The sequence below is a fragment of the Antechinus flavipes genome, chromosome 4, assembly GCF_016432865.1.
Source record: "Antechinus flavipes isolate AdamAnt ecotype Samford, QLD, Australia chromosome 4, AdamAnt_v2, whole genome shotgun sequence".
NCBI lineage: Eukaryota > Metazoa > Chordata > Mammalia > Dasyuromorphia > Dasyuridae > Antechinus > Antechinus flavipes.
The window spans coordinates 368,388,491-368,407,957 of record NC_067401.1 but is presented as its reverse complement, the minus strand read 5'-3'; the positions used below and the strand labels follow the sequence as shown (position 1 = coordinate 368,407,957).

The following is a 19,467-nucleotide window of genomic DNA, read 5'->3' as shown; positions in this document are numbered from 1 at the left end:
TAATGGGGCAGAAAATAGGCATCGTACTCCCTTCAGACAGGGAAGAATATGTTAGGACTACATATAAATATCTAAAAGAGCAGGGGTGCACAGTTCAATTAGGAGACATTAGGAAATTCCTGGACATTGCTTACAAAGTTTCTTGCTGGTTACCCGAGGAAGGCTGTTATAATTGTGATAGATGGATTGTTTTTGAACAGCTCACCACTTATGATAAGCAATGCCTAGGAGAAATACAAGTATTGAAAATAGACCAACCCATCAGTATCATTTCAGATAGTCAATATGCAGTTGGGATAATCCAGAGAATAGAGACAGCATATGTAAAGGCTCAAACGGGACCTATCTTCTCATTGTTTCAGGAGGTACAAGAGGTGATTTTAATGAGAGTTCACCCTTTTTATATAATGCACATCCGCTCTCATATGGATAGCCTGGGACCTACATTTGAAGGAAATAAAATAGTGGATGGTTTGCTTACACAATGTATTCTTCACTGCCCTCTAGAACAAGCAATAAAAATTCATGGACATTTGCATCTGTCTGCCAGATCTCTTCTAAGATTGTTTATAATCCCAGAAAGAAGCAGCAAGCATAGTAAAAAGATGTGTAGCTTGTGTACCATATTCTCAAAGACCTGTAGGGCTGGGGACTAACCCCAGAGGTTACAGGCCAAATGATATATGGCAAATGGGTGTTACACATATGGGAAAAACATGCATTCATGTTACAGTTGACACTTATTCAGGCTTGTATCTTCATCCTTTCAATGAGAAGAAGTTGTTTCACATGTAATAAATTACCTATTTCATTGTTTTGCCTCTATGAGTATCCCACATACCATTAAGACTGATAATGGACCCTCATATACCTCAAAATATTAAAACAGTTTTTACAGGAATTCTCTATATGCCTTTTTTGGGGGGGATTCCTTACAATTCTACAAGATAAACCATTGTAGAAAGAACTAATCAGCTCCTCAAGAGATTTATTAAAAAAAAAAAAAGGGAGATGATGGTAGGGTCACTTAGAAAGATATAGATAAAGCCGTATACACAATAAATTACTTAAAATTTGATTCAAATGATTTAAGTCCAGCAATGAAATACTCTTGGTGAACATAGAGAATCATTCAAAGATAATACCCCATCTTCATTAAGAAGGCCTCCAAAGAATGAGACATGGTAATGAACAAGGGTTCTGAAGGATGGGAGGGACCCTATAAGGTTCCAATGTGGGGGCCAGGATATGCTTGTATCTCCACAAGGAGAAAAGCTTCAGCAGTGGATTCCCACCAGACATCTCAAAGTTGTCCATAGAATTGAAGAGGAAAAGAAGGAAGAAAAGGTGATTGTTCAACAGGAGGAGAATACTTGCCCCCAAAATTACTAGCAAGATGTTTTCATATATATATGGATTTATGTTACACACAATCAGGACTAGCAATAGAGGCCAAAAGGTAGGCTGGACTCACCATGGTCTAGGATTGTCTCAGGTGGGGTGGGTTGTATCATGTGACACATGCTGGGCATGCAGGGGATGCTATGTCATATCAACACTCTCATCCACCTGGGAGGGTTGCAGTGGTGTATCTACAAAATGGATCATATCAGGTTGGCCCCACACAAGCCTCCATGGGGCACATTTTTGTCACTCAAGAATTGGGCTGGCAGTTTGGCACATGAAAAAACATCTTGGAGCCTGGATCTTAGGACAAATGGCATGAGAAGTGACTATCAGTTTTATACTAAATCCTATCTAGGAGGGAATTATGCATTTATGTGGGGAAACTCTCTGTTACCAAAGAAAAATTAGATTTTTACAATGATACTTGTTGGAATTGTATACTGAAATTAAAAATCAGACTGTATTTGTGATCACTAGAGCTCATGTATCAATGCTTCCTGTCAAAAGTGAGAAACAGACCTAAATCTTACTAGATAAGAAGTATCATTGGAAATAGGAGCAGAAGTACAGTTATTAAAACTCCAGACTCGATTATAATGTGAATCTAGATAAAACTACTGAAAAAAAAATCAAACATTGGTTTGATAATACCTCTTTTCATGCTAGTTAAAATTAGAATCATGCATTGTCCTGTGTGTTATGCTGTTACTGCTTTGTTGTTGCCCTGAAATATTAGGATTCTTTTTTAATCTTTCTCCACCTGCAACTCAAGAAACGACTTTTTATCTAAAAGATATAAAGGGGAAATTGCAAGGGTATGGGATTCTGCTGAGAGGGAGTACCAAAGCCACCTCAGCCTTTGATGCACAATAAGTTTTCTGCCATGTGGCAGAACTGCCCTTGTTGAGCAAGGAGCAATGATTTGTGATTGTGTGAACGGATGAGCCAGAGAGTCACAGCCAGTGGCTATGTGTACAGGAATGTCTGAACAGGGCCTTTTGCCTGAGTGAGCTGCTGAATTGCTGGGTTGGCTCTCCTCCCATTGGCAGATACCATGCATGTGCAGAATCTACAAGTTGCTTCTCTGAATTGTGACTGGGGATTGCCTACTGTTCATGCACTGATCATACTTGCAAAAATGTTTATCAACAAGGCTGTACGGCATAATAAACTGGAGCTCTTTTCACATCCTATGAGTCTCCCACCTCATTCATTTCTCCTCTGAGATCAAAGGGCTCATATGTTTTGAGCTCTTAAAAAACGGCTACCACAATTTGCCCTTTTCTAGTCCCATGGCTGAACTCCTACTCTTGTAAACATTTTTGTCATTCACAACTAGAATTTTCTTTCAGTACCCTAAGATGATGTTTGTCTGCACTTGATAATTTGAATTCATTGAAAAGAGTTAGGTATTTTCTTTACATTTGTTGTTTATCATAATTTTAACTTCTGATTAAGCACTTTTGCCCTATCTTTCCCAGTCAATGAATTGTTCTATTTGACAAAGAAAATAGAAGAATTAGAGTTGAAATTTTTGCTGCCAATCCATCCATCCATCATTATCTCATTCCAATTGAGTTATAATTCTGTCCATGATTTGATCTTTCTCATGCTTTCAACATAGCTTAAAATTACAGAGGAAAATTAGTATTGATTTTCTTATCTTGAAAATATTATTTTTAATTTCATAACATGAAGTGATCAAAACATTCTGTTTTTGTTTATCTTACAGCAATACCAGGCCATTTACCTCTAGCTTCCTGGATCCAATTTAAAGCTTTTCTTTTTTAAAAAGTTTTTTTTTTATCCTCCTGATTTAGGAATTACTTTTTAAAATTAAATCATTTAGCCCCAAAGAAAAACTTCTCCTTATAATCTTTTTAGTATATCTGATCAAAAAATCATTTCCTTTAAAAGACAAAAAAGAGACAATATTTTTGGATTATTTCTTGCATCATTATGACAAGATTCTTCTTTTGGTCACAACTTTCAGTCTAATTATTCTTATATGTTCTATTCTTTATGTCTTCTCCAAATCTGTCATTTTAAAATATTTCACATTCTTTTTTCATTCTTTAGAATCTGATTTTTTATTTCTTGGTCTTTCATGGTTTCACTGACTTCCCCTTGGCAAATTCTAATTTTCAAAGTTATTTTCATCTTTGAAACTCTATATCTCCTTTTCTAGCTGGTTAACATTTTTTTCATATTCTTGTTTTTCTTTGATTAGTTTTTATTTTGTTTTTAGTTTTTTCTTCAATGTCTCTCACTTGATTTTTAAATTCTTTTTTGAGTTCTTCTATGAATACTCTCTGGGCAGGGAACCATTTTACATTACTCTTTGGGGAAAAAGAAGCTCTTTTTTCCTCAGTGTCCTATTCTAAAGATGAACCCTGGTCTTCCCTGTTTCCATAGTAAGTTTCTGTGGTTTCTATAATAAATTTATTTCCCAGATCATATAAAAAAACAACAATATGTATTAGTTTAAGAACCTCTAATCCTGGGATGGAGTAATAAGAGTACCTCTAACTCCACCTTAGCTCTCCCCTTTGATCTGGAATCCCAAACCAAGAGTTCCATGCTCCAACAAGTACTTGTAGCCTGCAATGTTCCTTTCCCACTGCCTCTGCACTCACCAGGGGCTGGTTCCAGGATTGAATCCTAATCAATCAAGATTCACTCAATCTTTCCAGACTCAAACCTCAACTCTACAAATAGTCCAGGAAGTGAAATTTTCTGTAGCCCCTGCTGAGGCCCCAATTAATCCCAGCTCACCCCAGGTCTCTACTTGATTTTTCTGTGGAGCTAGCCTGGAAGGGTTTGCTCAGGACTGGGATCTTTCTTAGATCTTCTCAGACTGTACCTGGAGGACTCTGTTATGTACCAAGTCTTCTTGATTTTTCACCAGTCTATTTTTGCCTGAGGTGCAAATTTGTTATATTTCTCGGGAAATCTGGAGAGCTTGAAATTTATCAATCTACTCTGCCGCCTTCCCAAAATCCTCCCCAGTTATCTCTTAATTTAGAATGTTGTGGTCAGAACAATTGTGCAATACTTAGGTAGGCATATTGGAGGTGAATGAAATTAAGAAAAGATTTGCTTCAATTAAACTTTCCAACTTTAATCAACATTTAATTATAAAATATGTCCTTTATAAGTATCAGAACATTGTCTCCTCCCTCATTTAATTTCAGTGATCTTTCTTAAGATTATATTTAGATTGACATTATGTGATGGGTCATAGGTGTAGTTGACTCAGTTGGTCACTGAAGTGGAAAATGTTGAAATTCCTGACTTTCACATTATGTTTGCAGGAATTAAACAGTAAAATCTAGCTATCTAGAGTAAAAGATTTTTTTTCCAAATTACATCAATATTGGTATCCTAAAAGAAGTATGTATTCCTTTATATTCCATAATGAAAATTTTTTTTACAAATCCATTGCCAAAAAAAGTGATTATAAAAATAAAAAGTAAAGCTGTTAAAATTGACCTTAGAAGAAAGTACATTTTGAAATATAGCTTGTGATGTTTGAAATACTTTCTTTATTTAATGTTTTAATTTTATTAAAGGTGACATTTGAATTATATTTTAATGAAAGAAAGTAAAGATAAAGTTTAACAGACTGACTTTGTATCAAAACTGAAATGTCAATTACTAATGGAATGCTTTTTTGAACAATGTTTTCAGGACTGCAGATGGACATAGGAAAAAGGAGTATAATGCAGCAGTTAAAATACAGAGCTGGTTTCGAGGATGTAGAGTTCGAGCTTATATCAGGTATATTGACTTTTACCAATGAAAATTCAAATATATCATTAAAAAGATATAGCTTTGAAACGTGCAATTGTTTGGGTTTTTAAAACCATTAAAATTCTCATAAATATTAAACTAGAAAATACTCTTTTTAGAACAATGATACATATTAATCCTGAGATGTTTCCTCATTAAAAAACTAAGTGTGTTGATTTGACATACTGAGGAACTTTAGAAATTCACAAATGACAGGTTTATCAGAAGCAGTTTGTCACTGTTAGATTTTTCCACTATTCAAAAATCTTATCTTACTCTACAGGATTTAATACACTGGTCTTTTTTTTTCTTTGTCTTTTTTGCTAAAGGAAGAGAAATTCTTCTTAACTGAACAAGTTGTTGCAATTCTCTTCTCCATGTTGAATAGTAAATGGGTATGTAGAGAGAACTGAAGAATAGAGTGGGGTTTAGAGACAATATTAACAAACTATTTCTACTATTATTACACTGATCTGGCTTTATGGAACTATGACTGTGAGAAAAGGCCATCAAAAAATGGTTTCCATGCTAAAGATGACCTCAGACATCTATCTCTTAATCTAAATATTATACAAACACTGAAAATTAAAATGTTAGCAATGAGATTTTTTCCAAAAAAATATTGAAATTTTTAAAAAATGAAATCATCTCATGATTAACATTTCAGATATTTACACAAAATGATGACGATTATACAGAAATGGTGGAGAGGTTATTTGGGAAGAAAACAATATCGACAAATGGTAAAGGTAAACTGCAAAAATTAAAACATTTTTGAAATTATACAATAGAATATAAATCAGGGACTATTGCCTTATGTACTAATTGTTTAAAATTAAGGAAATTTGTGAGCATACTGCTTGCTTTTCCTGAAAATCTACATGTGATAGAAATAATTATGTAAATTTACCTAAAGAGAGAATATAGTCAGTTTTGGGGTTGATATTCCTTACTCTAATTTAATTCTAAAAATAATAAAATGAGTCAAGTCCTCTATCTTCTACTGTACTCCATGTTATTGGTTTAAATTTCTTATCTAATGAACCTTGAAATACTTGAGGTTTGCCTTGAGGCACATAGCAGATCACAGCCATCTAATTCCCCTAAGGGACTTCAAGAGAGCAGCACTGTATGATAAGCAACTAGTTTAAAACTTGGCTAAGAGGCTTAAGAAATTAAGGGAAAAAATATTTTCCTGAACATAAAATTGGAAGGTTTTTTAATCAGTTGCTTGCTTCACTAATTTTCCAATTTCTTAATATTTTCTATTACAATGGTTTTTAATTTGTTCTTCATTTGTTCTTGATTAATTGCATCTAAAACAAATTATTGTCTTTTCACAGAAATAAATATGCACAAAGAAAATAAAAAATAAACATATGACTAAATAAAATGAGTTCACATATAATAAGGGAACTTTAGAACATGCTAATAAACCACATGAATTAGTACTTTGGAGAAGATCCTAATGTTTCATAGCTACCATAAATAAAAGTTGAAATAGAACAACTCTAGCATGTGGAATATAGATTTCTTTAATATATTCCTTTGTAAATAAGTTTTAGCTGTCTTTTAAAAAATTGTTTGTGAAAATTCCCAAGTATTTTTTTTTTCTGTCCCACTCTATCCTTTCTAGAAAAGAGCTTCATAAAAAAAATAGTTAAGCAAAAGAAATTCCTGTATTGGTTATGTCCAAAAAATATGTCTCATTCTGGTAGCTACGTGGCATGGTGAATAAAGCACTATCCCTACAATCAGGAAGTCTTGAGTTCAAATCCAGCCTCAGACACTATCTGTGTATCTCTGAACAAGTCAATGAGTTTTCCTCAGTTTCCACAACTGTAAAATAGGGATAATAATAACAATTATTTCTCAGAGTTGTGAAGATCAAATGAGTATATCTATAAATAGTTCTTACCACAGTGCTTGATATATAGTGAATTCTTTATAAATGTTCATTCCTTTACCACTTTACTCTTCTGCATGAGTTTATCATCTTATTATTAGGAAAAGGGTAACATCCACTATCCATATTCTGGTGTTATAATTAATGATTATGTTGATCAGAGTTCTTAAGTTTTTAAAATAATTGTCTATACAATAGTATAGATATTATAATATAAATTGTTCAGGTTCTATTCAGTTCACTTTGAACTAGTCCATACATCTTTTCCCAAGTTTATCTGAAACCATCTTTTATTTCATTTCTTAAATCCCAATACTAATCCATTATATCTTTATACAGTAATTTACTTGATCATTCCCCAAATGATATTCCATTTCTAAGGTTTTTGCCACCAAAAAGTGGAAACTTTGAATATTCTTATACATATAAGACTTTTCCTTTTTCTTTGATTTCTTTGGGGTATAGATTAATAATTATGTTAATGAGTGGAAGGTTATAATTTAGTAACTTTGGGGGCATAGATCTTAATTGCTTTTCAGAATGACTAGACCAATTCATAGCTATAGAGTATATCACAGTTATATATATATATATATATGAAATTTATAATTTTAGGGAGTTTCCTAGAACATTGAGTAGTAAGGTGACCATTCAAGACAATGTATGAAAAATGTGGTGCTTGAAACCTGGGCTTCCTCACTTCAAGTTAAGCCTTTTATCTATTATACCACAGTCGTCCATAACCGGTCCAATAAGAAAAAAAGTATAGCATAATTCATTTTAAATTCAATAATGTAAAACATACAAAATTAGAACAAAAGGCAAGTAATACAGTTAAATTTTAGGAAGAGGAAAATTATTCATAATGAAGTTGAACAAGTAGCACAGTAGTGTTGAAAATCACTATTGCCTCTCCAAGATTTCCATTTTTCTTTTTTTTTTTTTTTGTCAATTTTGACTATCTGATAGGTTGTGTGAAAACTTGAAATTGATTAATATATATTTCTTTTATTATAAATTATTTGGAGCATTTTTTATTGTTGAATTTTTTTTCCATTTTATGGCTCTAGAGAGCTTCTCTCTGGAGAACTAGGGAATTTCTTCCCTTGAGAATTGCCAATTTGGCTACCATTTGGGAAATGGCTCTTATTTTTATTTTAATTTAATATAATTTTCTATTTTAAATTATTCTATTTAATCTTCATTTAATTTAATTTATTTGTTAATTTTATATTTAAAATTTAAATTTATTTCATTTTCATTTTAAAATTTAACTTTTAATTTTTACTTAATCTTATTTTATTTTAATAATTATATATCTTAGAAATGAAGCACCTGTCTGAGTAACATGCTTCAGATTTTTCCATTTCCTCCAATTAATTCCCTTCCAATCTTAGCTACATTGCATTTGCCTGGGCCGAACCTTTAATTTTAAATATTTTTCTCCAATCTATTTTCTTATACCTTTTCTCTCTTTGCTTTCAACCCTCTCTTTATAAAAAAGAATAAAAATATGGAACAGGAATGTACTTAATACCAATATTCTATGTTTGATGCAAATTGTTCCCACTTCTTCCCCCAACTCCTAATCATAGGCTCTTACCTCTCCCTCTCCTTTTTAACTTTTTAACTTCTTTTAAACTTCTCCATATTCTGATTTAAGGCTGATTTTGCTTATAATTAACCCCTTCCTATTAACACCCTTCTTGTCTTTCCTTTTTTCTTTTTCTTTATTCTTCTTTTTTCCCCCTGTTGAATTGAATGTACTTTTCCACCAAAGTTTTTTTTGTTTTTTTGTTCTAATTTCCTTTGACTAGTTCAAATGTCAATGAGGTTCAATTTATGGCTACCTCTTCCCATTCACTTCCACTTGCACTTCCTGATTATGAGAAATAATTTTTAAAAAGTCACCCTTATGCCTTCCTTTTTTCATCAATAATGTATACTTTCCCTTATTTAATCTCTTCTTTTTATATCATAAAAATACAACAAAATCATTCATAAGCCTTCCATCTAATTTGACTTCCTCTAATACTCTTGATGACATTACTGCTGTTCTTATTATTGTTCATTCAGTTTTCAATTCTGTCTGACTCTTCATTACCCAGAGAGTTTGGGGTTTTCTTGGTAAAGATACTGGATGCCATTTGCTTTCCTAGGTCATTTTAATAGATAATGGTTGCAAATAAGGTTAAGTGATTTGCCCAGTATTGCATAGGTAGTAAGTGTCTGAGGCCAGATTTGATCAAGAATTTTCCTGATTTCAGGTCTAAGACTCCACTGTGGCATGCAGCTGGTTTTATTGTTGTTCAGTCATTTTTTAGTCTTATCCAATTTTTCATGATCCCTTGGAAGAGATACTGGAATGATTTGTCATTTCCTTCTCTAGATCATTTTATAAGTTAGGAAACTGAGGCAAAAGAGTTAATTGAGTAGCCCAGAGTCACACAACTATTGAGTAAGTGAGTTTGAAATGAATATATTGAGTATACTGAGACCAGATTTGAACTCAAGAAGTATTCTTGACTCTGAACCTGGCACTCTATCTATTGAAATACCTAGCTGCCCTTTTAGGGGATGCTTTTATTATCTCACTCATTATAGAATGTGAATACTTATAAAGATTTTTTCCTGGTTGCTCACTTGAATTTGTCTTTTGATTTCAAAGTTTTTCAAAATATTTCAAAGTTCCTACTAAAATGAAGTCTTTTCATCAGGAAGGCTTGGAAATCCTCCGTTTTAATAAAGGTCCATTAATACATTATTTTAAATTCATTTATTTAAAGATGAACCACATTTATGGGGAGAAATAATATGTGCACACCCATGTATATATCTAGAATAAATATAATTTAATTTTGGTGGAGGAGTAGTACTAGCATCTGGAGAGAATGGTATTTCTGTAGAAAGTGATATTTAAGTTTTGAAGTATAGCTAATATGAACTCTGGTGTCCTTACACCAAGTCCCATTAACAGCACTGTATTTGATCTTTAGGGCAAAACTATCTACATCTGTCATTAGGACTCTAGGTGCCTCCCAATATGGCACTGAAAGATTAGGTATGTCCTTTCTAATGCTGCAGTATAGCTCATAAGTCCCTATTAACCTATTTCCCAATATGACTGTCTATTGATAAAAATGTTAGCTAGACAATTAACTTTTTAGAAAGGGATATTTTCTAAATAAAGGTAGAAAATAAGAACAGTTGTGACAGAAACATTCCTGGAATTTAATGGCTTCATTGATATAGCTTCCTGGTCATTTATGAGTATTAAAAAGTCCCACTCATATAGAATCTGGGCCTTTCTTGAGAGGAGAAGAAGCATACTTGGTATATGTCTGAAGACCACAGAGGTCATCATATCCTGTTCTTTTGACTAGATACATTTCCATATGGACTTGAGAGATGGGGTATCTCAGAGCACCTAAGTGCCACTGTATCCTTGCTATATATTCTTCTTGGGTTTGGCAAAATAAGCCTTCTTTAGTTAATTGTTCAATTCAGTAAGTGTTAGTTTGGGTTTTTCTTCCACTAAGCAAATGTAATGATCAGTATACCTTTCTATAATTTATTATAGAATGATGCCTTTTCCATAAATGATAAAGGATTTTAAATCAGAGAAATTGAAACTTAAGAGGAAAGAAGTTTGCCCATTGTAATGTCTTTGGAGGTCTTGTGTTATTTTAAAATCTTCTTTAAACCTTTTCTTAATAAGTTTTTAAATAATGAAAAAGTAAAATTAGCAGAATCACAGAATCTCAGATACAGAAGAGACCTTAAAGATCATCTACCTAAGACCTTATCTAAAACACGAATCCCTTCCATAAAATTCCTAAATCTTTTCCTTAATGACATCTATAAGTAATTTATGAGCTAGTACATTCCTCTCTGGAATAGCTTTACTTGTTAGAAGATCTCTTATGTTAAAGTTGAAATCTACCTTTCTCTTACTTCTACCTGGTGCTATAAGTCTAATCCCTTTTCTAAATGCCAGCTTTTCAAATGTTTGACAGTATTTATCCTTACTTTTTCAAGTCTTCTCTTCTCCAAGCTATATATTATCTTTAGTGGATGCTCATTCCCATTACTTTCCTGGTCTCTCTTCTCTGTATCTACCTCCTAGATTGCTAAGGACATTTCAAAAATATTTCATCCAGAATTGAATACAATGCTTTTGACATTTTTTAGCCAGGTAGAATACAAGTTGACTGTTACATCCTACTTGTAGAGTCTATGCTTGTAAGCTTAACCTAGTGAGTTGGGTTGAATCAGTAAGGAGGATACATAAAAAAATATATCAATAATACTTAAAAAGTACAGAAACGTGAGATGAATCTACATAAGACTGGGATCAATTATATTGCCCTTATAATCTAACAATGCCCAGGAAACTATATCGAAGGAAGGAAGAGTATTTAAGTGTCAGATATATCTTAGTGGCAACTATTTTTATTGTAACACCTTAGTAAATATCCCTTTCTAAAAAGTTAATTGTCTAGCTAATTTTTTTTATCCACAAACAGTCATCATGGGAATGAATTATATCAGTGAGGGCTCATGAGTTACACTACAGCATTATCCATCTAGAGCATTTGACAAAGACATTAATATGATTGGACTTGATAGATTCCCCTTCTAAGCCTATATGATAAACTGGGTGATAAATAGTTTTCAATTATTTTAATTTTCTAGTATATATAATTTCTTTTATAATGGCTATAAATTTCACTAAGGATATGCTTTGTAGTGTGATTCTATTCACTCAGTATACATATTAACCTGTTTAAAATATATAACCTATAAAATAAAAAACCTGTTTAAAAATAACAACAGATGTCAGGGGATGGAGCCAAGATGGTAGAGTGAAGCTAGGAAGTTGCTTGAGCTCTCCTAAATTCTCTTGAAAACAACATGAAACCAAGCCTTTGAACAGAGGCTGATAGAATGAAACCACTCCAATTCAAGATAGACTGGAAAATTTTCAAGAAAAGGAAATCTCACTGGGGTGAAAAGGGTATTTATATTTAGCTCAACTCAGACTGACTCTGGGAAAGCCAGTGAGAGGGTCTTAATCAGCAAATCAGCAACTGAGACCCTGGGTTCTGGCTCAGTAGAGGAGCAAATCAATGGGGCATACTTCAGTCCCAGCTCAGAAGGCAAACTCTGGGAAACTAGGCTGATTCCTGAAAAAAAAACAGGCAAAGCTACCCTCTGCAAGCACAAGGGCCTGTATGCAAAGCCTAGACTCAGAACTCTACAGGAAGCTTGGGACAATGCCTCCTTTACCCCAGGACAAAAGCTCAACCACAAAAGTAAAAAAAAAAAAAGAGGCATACCAAAAGAAAAGGAAAGGAAATGAGGAATAAACAGAAAAGAACCTTGACCATAGAAAGCTACTATGGTGTCAGAGAAGACCAAAACACCAACTCAGATAAGGACAAAATGTCCATAAAGGAAATCTCGAAAGGGTGATATGAGTTAGTCTCAAGCCCAAAGAGGCTCCTTGAAAGTGTTTATAAAAGACTTTAAAAGGCAAATGATAGAGGTAGGAAAAAAATAAGAAATGACAAACCACAAGAGTTTGGAAAGCCAAGCTTGGAAATGCCATGAAGTTCCTTTAAAAATACAATTGGTGAAATGCAAAAAATTAAAAAAAATTTTTTTTTTAAAAATCCAGTGAAGAAAACAACTCTGTCAAAAGTAGAATTAATGAAATGGGAAAAGAGATACAAAAACTAACTGAAGAAAATCATACATTAAAAACTAGAATGGGGAGAATGGAAGCTAATGAGACTATGAGACACGAAGAATCAAATAAACTATACAGAATGAAAAAATAGAAGAAAATATTAAATACCTCATTAGAAAAAATAGCTGATCTGGAAAATAGATTTAGAAGAGACAGTTTTAAATTATTGGTCTACCTGAAGGCCATGACCAAGCAAAAAAAAAAAAGCCTGGAGAGCAGTCTACAAGAGATCATTAAGGAAAACTTCCCTAATATTTTAGAAACAGAGGAGAAATATGCATTGAAGGAATCCATTGACTACCTGTAGAAACAGATTTCACAAGGAAAATGCCAAGGAACATGGTTGCAAAATTTTAGAATTACAATCAAGGAAAATATACTACAAGGTGCTAGACAAAAGTAATTCAAATATCACACACACACACACACACACACACACACACATATTTAAAATTTAAAGGTTAAACTGTTTATATCCCTAAACAGGAAAACTCTTGAGAACTATATCTGTTGCTGGGGCAGACAGAGTGGGGTATCACAAGGATGGAGGACATGGTTGTGAATGGACTCTGATGAGATGATATTAAAGAAAAAGACATTAAGGGTAGGGGAGAAGTCTGTCCTGGAAAAAGAGGAAGGGGAAGTACAATGGTTCAAATTAGATCACATGAAGAGACACAAAAGACCTGTTACAATTGAGGTAAAGAAGGGAGGAGGAAGAACACTGTCTGAAGTTTGATCTCATCAGTTTTGGTTCTAAGAGGGAATAACTTAATCTTTTATTTGAATATACAAATTTATCCAACCCTATAAAGAAGTAGGAGAAAGAGGTAAGGGCTGGATAGAAGACAGGGCAGAAACACTATGGAAAAAAGCTAAGAGAAAGGGGAGGAGTATTAGAAGATAAGGTAGTGGGTGAGGTGGGTCAAAAAAAAAAAAAACCCTACTAAGGACATGGTGGAAAGAGAGAAAAAAAATATACAAAGGAGAAAATAGGGTGGAGAGAAATACAGAGCTAGGAATCATAAATGTAAATAAGATGAACTCCCATAAAACAGAAGTGAATAGCAGAGTGGATTAAAAAACAGAAATTCTACAGTATGTTGTTTACAAGAAACACATTTGACATAGAGAGACATATACAAAATAAAGGTAAAAGATTAGAACAGAATTTATTATGCTCCAGCTGAAGTAAAAAAATAGCAGGAATAGCAGTTTTGATATCTCAGATAAAGAAAAAGTAAAAATAGATTTACTTAAAGAGAGAATGAAGGAAAGTATGTCTTGAGTACTTTAAACAATGAAGTAGCAATGATATTAAATGTATATGCACTAAATGGCAGAGCATACAAATTCCTAGAGAAGATATTAAGCCAATTACAAAAAGAAATAAAAAGCAAATTTATTCTAGTGTGGGATTCTCAAACTTCCCCTCGCATAATCAGACAAAGCTAACCACAAATTAAAGAAGAAAGAAATTAGGGCAGTTAATAGGATCCTAGAAAACCTAGATATGATAGACATCTGGAGAAAATTGAATAGAGACAAAAAGTAATACACCTTGTTCTCAGTAGTATATGGTACCGATATAAAAATTGAACATGTATTAGGACATAAAAACTTCACAATCAAATGCAAAAAGGGAGAAATAGTAAATACGTCCTTTTCAGATCACAATGCAATAAAAATTATATTCAATAAAGGGCCAGGGAAAGATAGATTAAAAACAATTGGAAATTAAATAATCTAATTCAAAAAACGAGTGGGTCAAACAACAAATCACAGAAACAATGCATAATTTCATCCAAGAAAATGACAAGAATGAGACAATATACCAAAGCCTATGGGGTGCAACCAAAGCTGTTATTAGGGGTTATTTTATATCTCTAAATAACTACATGAATAAAATAAAGAGGAGATCAATAAATTGGGCATGCATCTAAAAAAGCTAAAAAACAAACAAACAAACAAATTAAAACCCCCCAATTAAATACTAAATTAGAAATTCTGAAACTCAAAGGAGAGATTAACAAATTGAAATTAACAAACTACTGAACTAATTAATAAAATTAAGAGCTAGTTTAAAAAAAAAAACCAACCAAAATAGATAAACATTTGGTTAATTTGATTAGAAATAGGAAAGAAAAAAAATCATCAGCATCAAAAATGAAAGGGGTGAATTAACCACCAATGAAAAAGAAATTAAAGCAATAATTAGGAACTATTTTTGCCCAACTGCATGGCAGCAAATCCAACAATCTAACTCAAAGTGATGAATATTTACAAAAATATAAAGTGCCTAAGTTAACAGAAAAGGAAATAAATTACTTAAATAGTCCCATTTTACAAAAAGAAATTTAACAAGCATTTAATAAATTCCCTAAGAAAAAGTCTCCAGGATCAGATGGATTCACAAATGAATTCTATCAAACATTTAAAGAAGAATTAATTCCAATACTATGTAAACTATTTGGAAAAATAGGTAAACAAGGAGTCCCACCCAAATTCCTTATGACACAGGTATGGTACTAATACTTAAACCAGGAAGAGCCAAAACAAAGAAAATTACAAACTAATCTCCCTAATGAATATTGATGCAATATTTTTAAATAAAATATTAGTAAAGAGAACTTGTTAGGAAGATAATACACTAAGATCAAGTGAGATTTATACCAGGAATACAGATTTAGTATCAGCAAAACCAATAACATAATCACCCATATCAATAGCAAAACCAACAGAAATCATATGATAATCTCAATAGAAGCCAAAAAAGTTTGTGACAAAATATAGCACCCCATTCCCATTAAAAACACTAGAGAGCATGGGGCTAAAGGGAGCTTTATTTAAAATAATAAGCAGTATCTATTTAAAATCAACAGCAAGTATTATTTGTAATGGAGAGAAGCTGGACTCATTTCCAATATGATCAGAGGTAAAACAAGGACGCCCATTGCAAAGGGCTGAAACTCTTAAAAGGTGTGCTTGAATCAGACAACGGAGCATTAAAGCTAATTACCTATTAGACAATGATTCTATTAGCATATGTTTGGAAAAATGGCCCTTCTCACTGTTCTATGCTGGCTCGATGTTTGGTGTATGCAAATAATTGTAGGAAGGATTAGAGGGTGGTGTGAGATGCCTCAGACTCACTTTTCAGCAGAAGGAGGAGGAAGAGAAAGATTGGTGGTGAACCTATAGCAGTTTGTCTGTCTCCTTCACTTCTCCCCCTAAAGACCAAGGACTTTTGCTTATCCTGACTCTGGCTGTTCCTGAGGCCTCCAGGGAGCTAGTCTGGACTTTACAACCCATTATCACCACAATTATTCAACATCATAATTAAAGGAATTAGAATAGGCAATGAGGAAATAAAATTATTGCTCTTTGCAGATAATATGATGATATACTTAGAGAAATCTAGAATATTATTCAAAAATCTACTGAAAACAATTTACAGTTTTAGCAAAGTTGAAAGATATGAAATAAATCTACACAAATCATCATCATTTCTATATATTATTGACAAACTTCCATCAGAAAGAAATACAAAGAATAATTCCATTAAAAATAACTAAAGACAGAATAAAATATTTGTGTGTCTACCTGCCACGACCAACCCAGGAACTTTGGCAATACAATTATAAAACACTTCTCACACAAATAAAGTCAAATCTAAACAACTGGGAAAGTATCAATTGCTCATGGATAGGCCAGGCTAATATAATAAAAATGACAATTTTGCCTAACGTGATCTACTGGTACCATGCCATGCCAATTAAACTGAAATTTATTTTATAGAAGTAGAAAAAATTATAGAACTGGAAAAAATAATAAAAAAAAATCATCTTGAAGAACAAAAGGTCAAAAATTAATGAAAAAAATTACAAAGGGATACCAAACCTAAATCTATATTATAAAGCAACAGTCATCAAAACCATTTGGTATTAACTAAGAAATAGAGGGGCACATCCATGGAATAGATTAGATACACATGGCACAGTAATCAAGACCTATAGCAATCTAATATTTGATAACCTCCCAAACTCCATCTTCTGGAATAAGAATTCAATTTTTGACAAAAATTGCTGGCAAAATTAGAAAATAATGTCAGAAACTTGGGATAGACTTATCCTATACCCTCATATCCCATACCAAAATAAGGTCAAAATGGGTACACAATTTGGTCATAAAGGATAATACCATAAACAAATTAGGAAGTAAGGGATAATTATCACATCTTTGGAGAAGGTAGGAATTTATGACCAAAGAAGAACTAGAGAATATTACGAAAAGCGAAATGGACAACTTTGATTGTATTAAATTAAAAAGTTTTTTCTCCAAACAAAACCAATAGAAACAAGGTTAAAGTGAAAGTACAAAACTGGGAAAAATTTTTTTCCAGCTAGTGTTACTGATAAAGGTCTAATTTATAAAATGTATGAAGAATGATGTTAATTTTATAAGAATACAAGTCATTCCCCAAGTGATAAATGGTCAAAGGATATGAACAGACAATTTTCAGATGAGAAAGCCATCTATATAGTCTTATGAAAAAATGCTCCAACTCACTATTGATTAGAGAAATTCATATTAAAAGTCCTCTGAAGTACATCTCTTATACTTCTCATATTGACTAAGACAACAGGAAAAGATAATGATGTGGGAAAACTGGAACTCTTATGTATTATTGGTGTCATGAAATAATCTAACCATTCTGGAATTCAATCTGGAACTATGTCCAAAGAGCTGTAAAGCTGTACACATCCTTTGATCCAGCAGTGCTATTGGTGGGTCTGTATCCCAAGAAAATCATAAAGGAGTGAAAAGGACCCACATATGCAAAAATGTTTGTGGCATTCCTTTTTGTGGTAACAAAGAATTGGAAAATGAGTGCCTAACAATTGGGAAGCAGCTGAACAAGCTGTGTTATATAAAGATAATGGAATATTATTGTTCTATAAAAATGATAAACAAGATGATTTTAGAAAGGTCTGGAAAGATTTATATGAACTGATGCTGAGCAAAACAAGCTCATGAATACATCATACACAGTAACACAAGAATATGTGGTTATCAGCTGTGAAAGACTTGTTTTTTCCTCAGTGGTTCAGTGATTCAAAGCAATTCTAATCAATTTTGGACAAAAAAGGTCATCTGACTCAGAAAAAGAACTATGGAAATTGAATGTAAATTAACATATGTTATGTTCACTTCTTTTTCTTTTTTTTCCTTTCCCATGGTTTTTCCCTTTTGTTCTGATTTTTCTCTCTCAACATGATTCATACAGCAATATGTATTAAAATAAATGAATAAATTTGAACTAGAACAAAAAGATAGCATTTGGAGGATTGTCCATCAAAAGGGAATCTTCTATTTAGATTTCATGTAGTACATTTTTTATGACACCAGGGAAAATCTTCAGTGAAAATACATTTTTGAGTACATCAGAGATAATCTATAACCCTGCATTGGTCAACATTTTAGCAATAACTTGGATGCAACTATAAATATGTTTAATTTTAAAATGACATCGGAGTGAAGAGAGTTAATATATTGATCAATAGAATCAATTCCAAAATTGACTTGTCAGGGTTAGAAAAATAGACTGATCTTTATAAGATTAAATTTACTTGGAAGTAAATGTAAATGGAAGTAAATATATGAAGTATTATAGTTGAATTTTCAAATGTCAACTTTACAAATATAGGATTGAAGAAGTATAACTAAATAACAGTTGTTGTGACTAGATTAAGGATTTTAGTGAACTTCAGTCTCTATATTAGCCAATACTTTGACATAATATAATCTCCATTAGAATTTATCTGTTCTAGCTTCAAACATTATTCTTAAGCTAACTACTTCAAAATGTATATTCAGCCTAGACACTTTTCACATTTCTCTCTCTATGCTTTTTAATCAAAGTGAACTACATGTTCCCCAATTTCATTCTATCTTCTTCAGCCTTTGCTCATGTATACTATGTTCTTTGCTTGGAATGGATTTATCTCTCATCTCTGACTGTTAAAATGTATCTCTTCCTTAAGGTTTAGCTTAGGTGCCACTTTCTCTATGAGACAATGCAATGATAAGACAGAGTAGAAAGCATCTGAAGTTTGGCAAGTGGTGAGAGAAGAGAAAGGAAGAAGTAAAAAGTGACTAAGTTGTATTTTTACATAAAAATTTCTTGAAGACAGTAATTGAAGGCAATAATAATAATAAATCATATTAGGTTTTGGTGAAGAACTTACCTATTTGCATGTAAAATGAAGTTTAATTTAAAAGCATGTATCTGTCTGATCCAAAAGAAAAGTCAAAGAAAAATCCCAGAAAAAGAAGGAAATGCCCATAATAGTTTCTTTCTAAGGAAGTCCTAGCAACCAAACTCTACAGTGCAGGGACCAAGCTAACAATTAGCCAGGAGAATTGACCACAAGAGATGGTAGAAAGAGCCAGAAAACATTGAGAATTTCAATTACAGTAAGTATGTAGCCCAAAGGACAATTTTCCACTAACCTACAAAGTACAGTATTTTTGTGGTTCTGCCAGGACCAACTAATACCACTGTCGATACAAAATGTTGGTCAATTTCACTACTTGAGGAAAGGACTTG

General features: G+C 32.6%; 2 protein-coding genes across 5 annotated transcripts in view; one reads left to right on the top strand and one right to left on the bottom strand.

Moving 5' to 3' along the window:
• SPATA17 (spermatogenesis associated 17) overlaps window positions 1-19,467 on the top strand; it is a 275,330-nt gene that overhangs the window by 23,329 nt on the left and 232,534 nt on the right. Inside the window, exons 2-3 of the mRNA XM_051998293.1 lie at window positions 5,098-5,187; window positions 5,867-5,948. Coding sequence (XP_051854253.1) covers window positions 5,098-5,187; window positions 5,867-5,948 — 172 coding nt within the window. The remainder of the gene's footprint in view (window positions 1-5,097; window positions 5,188-5,866; window positions 5,949-19,467) is intronic.
• GPATCH2 (G-patch domain containing 2) overlaps window positions 1-19,467 on the bottom strand; it is a 452,239-nt gene that overhangs the window by 322,967 nt on the left and 109,805 nt on the right. The window lies entirely within an intron of this gene.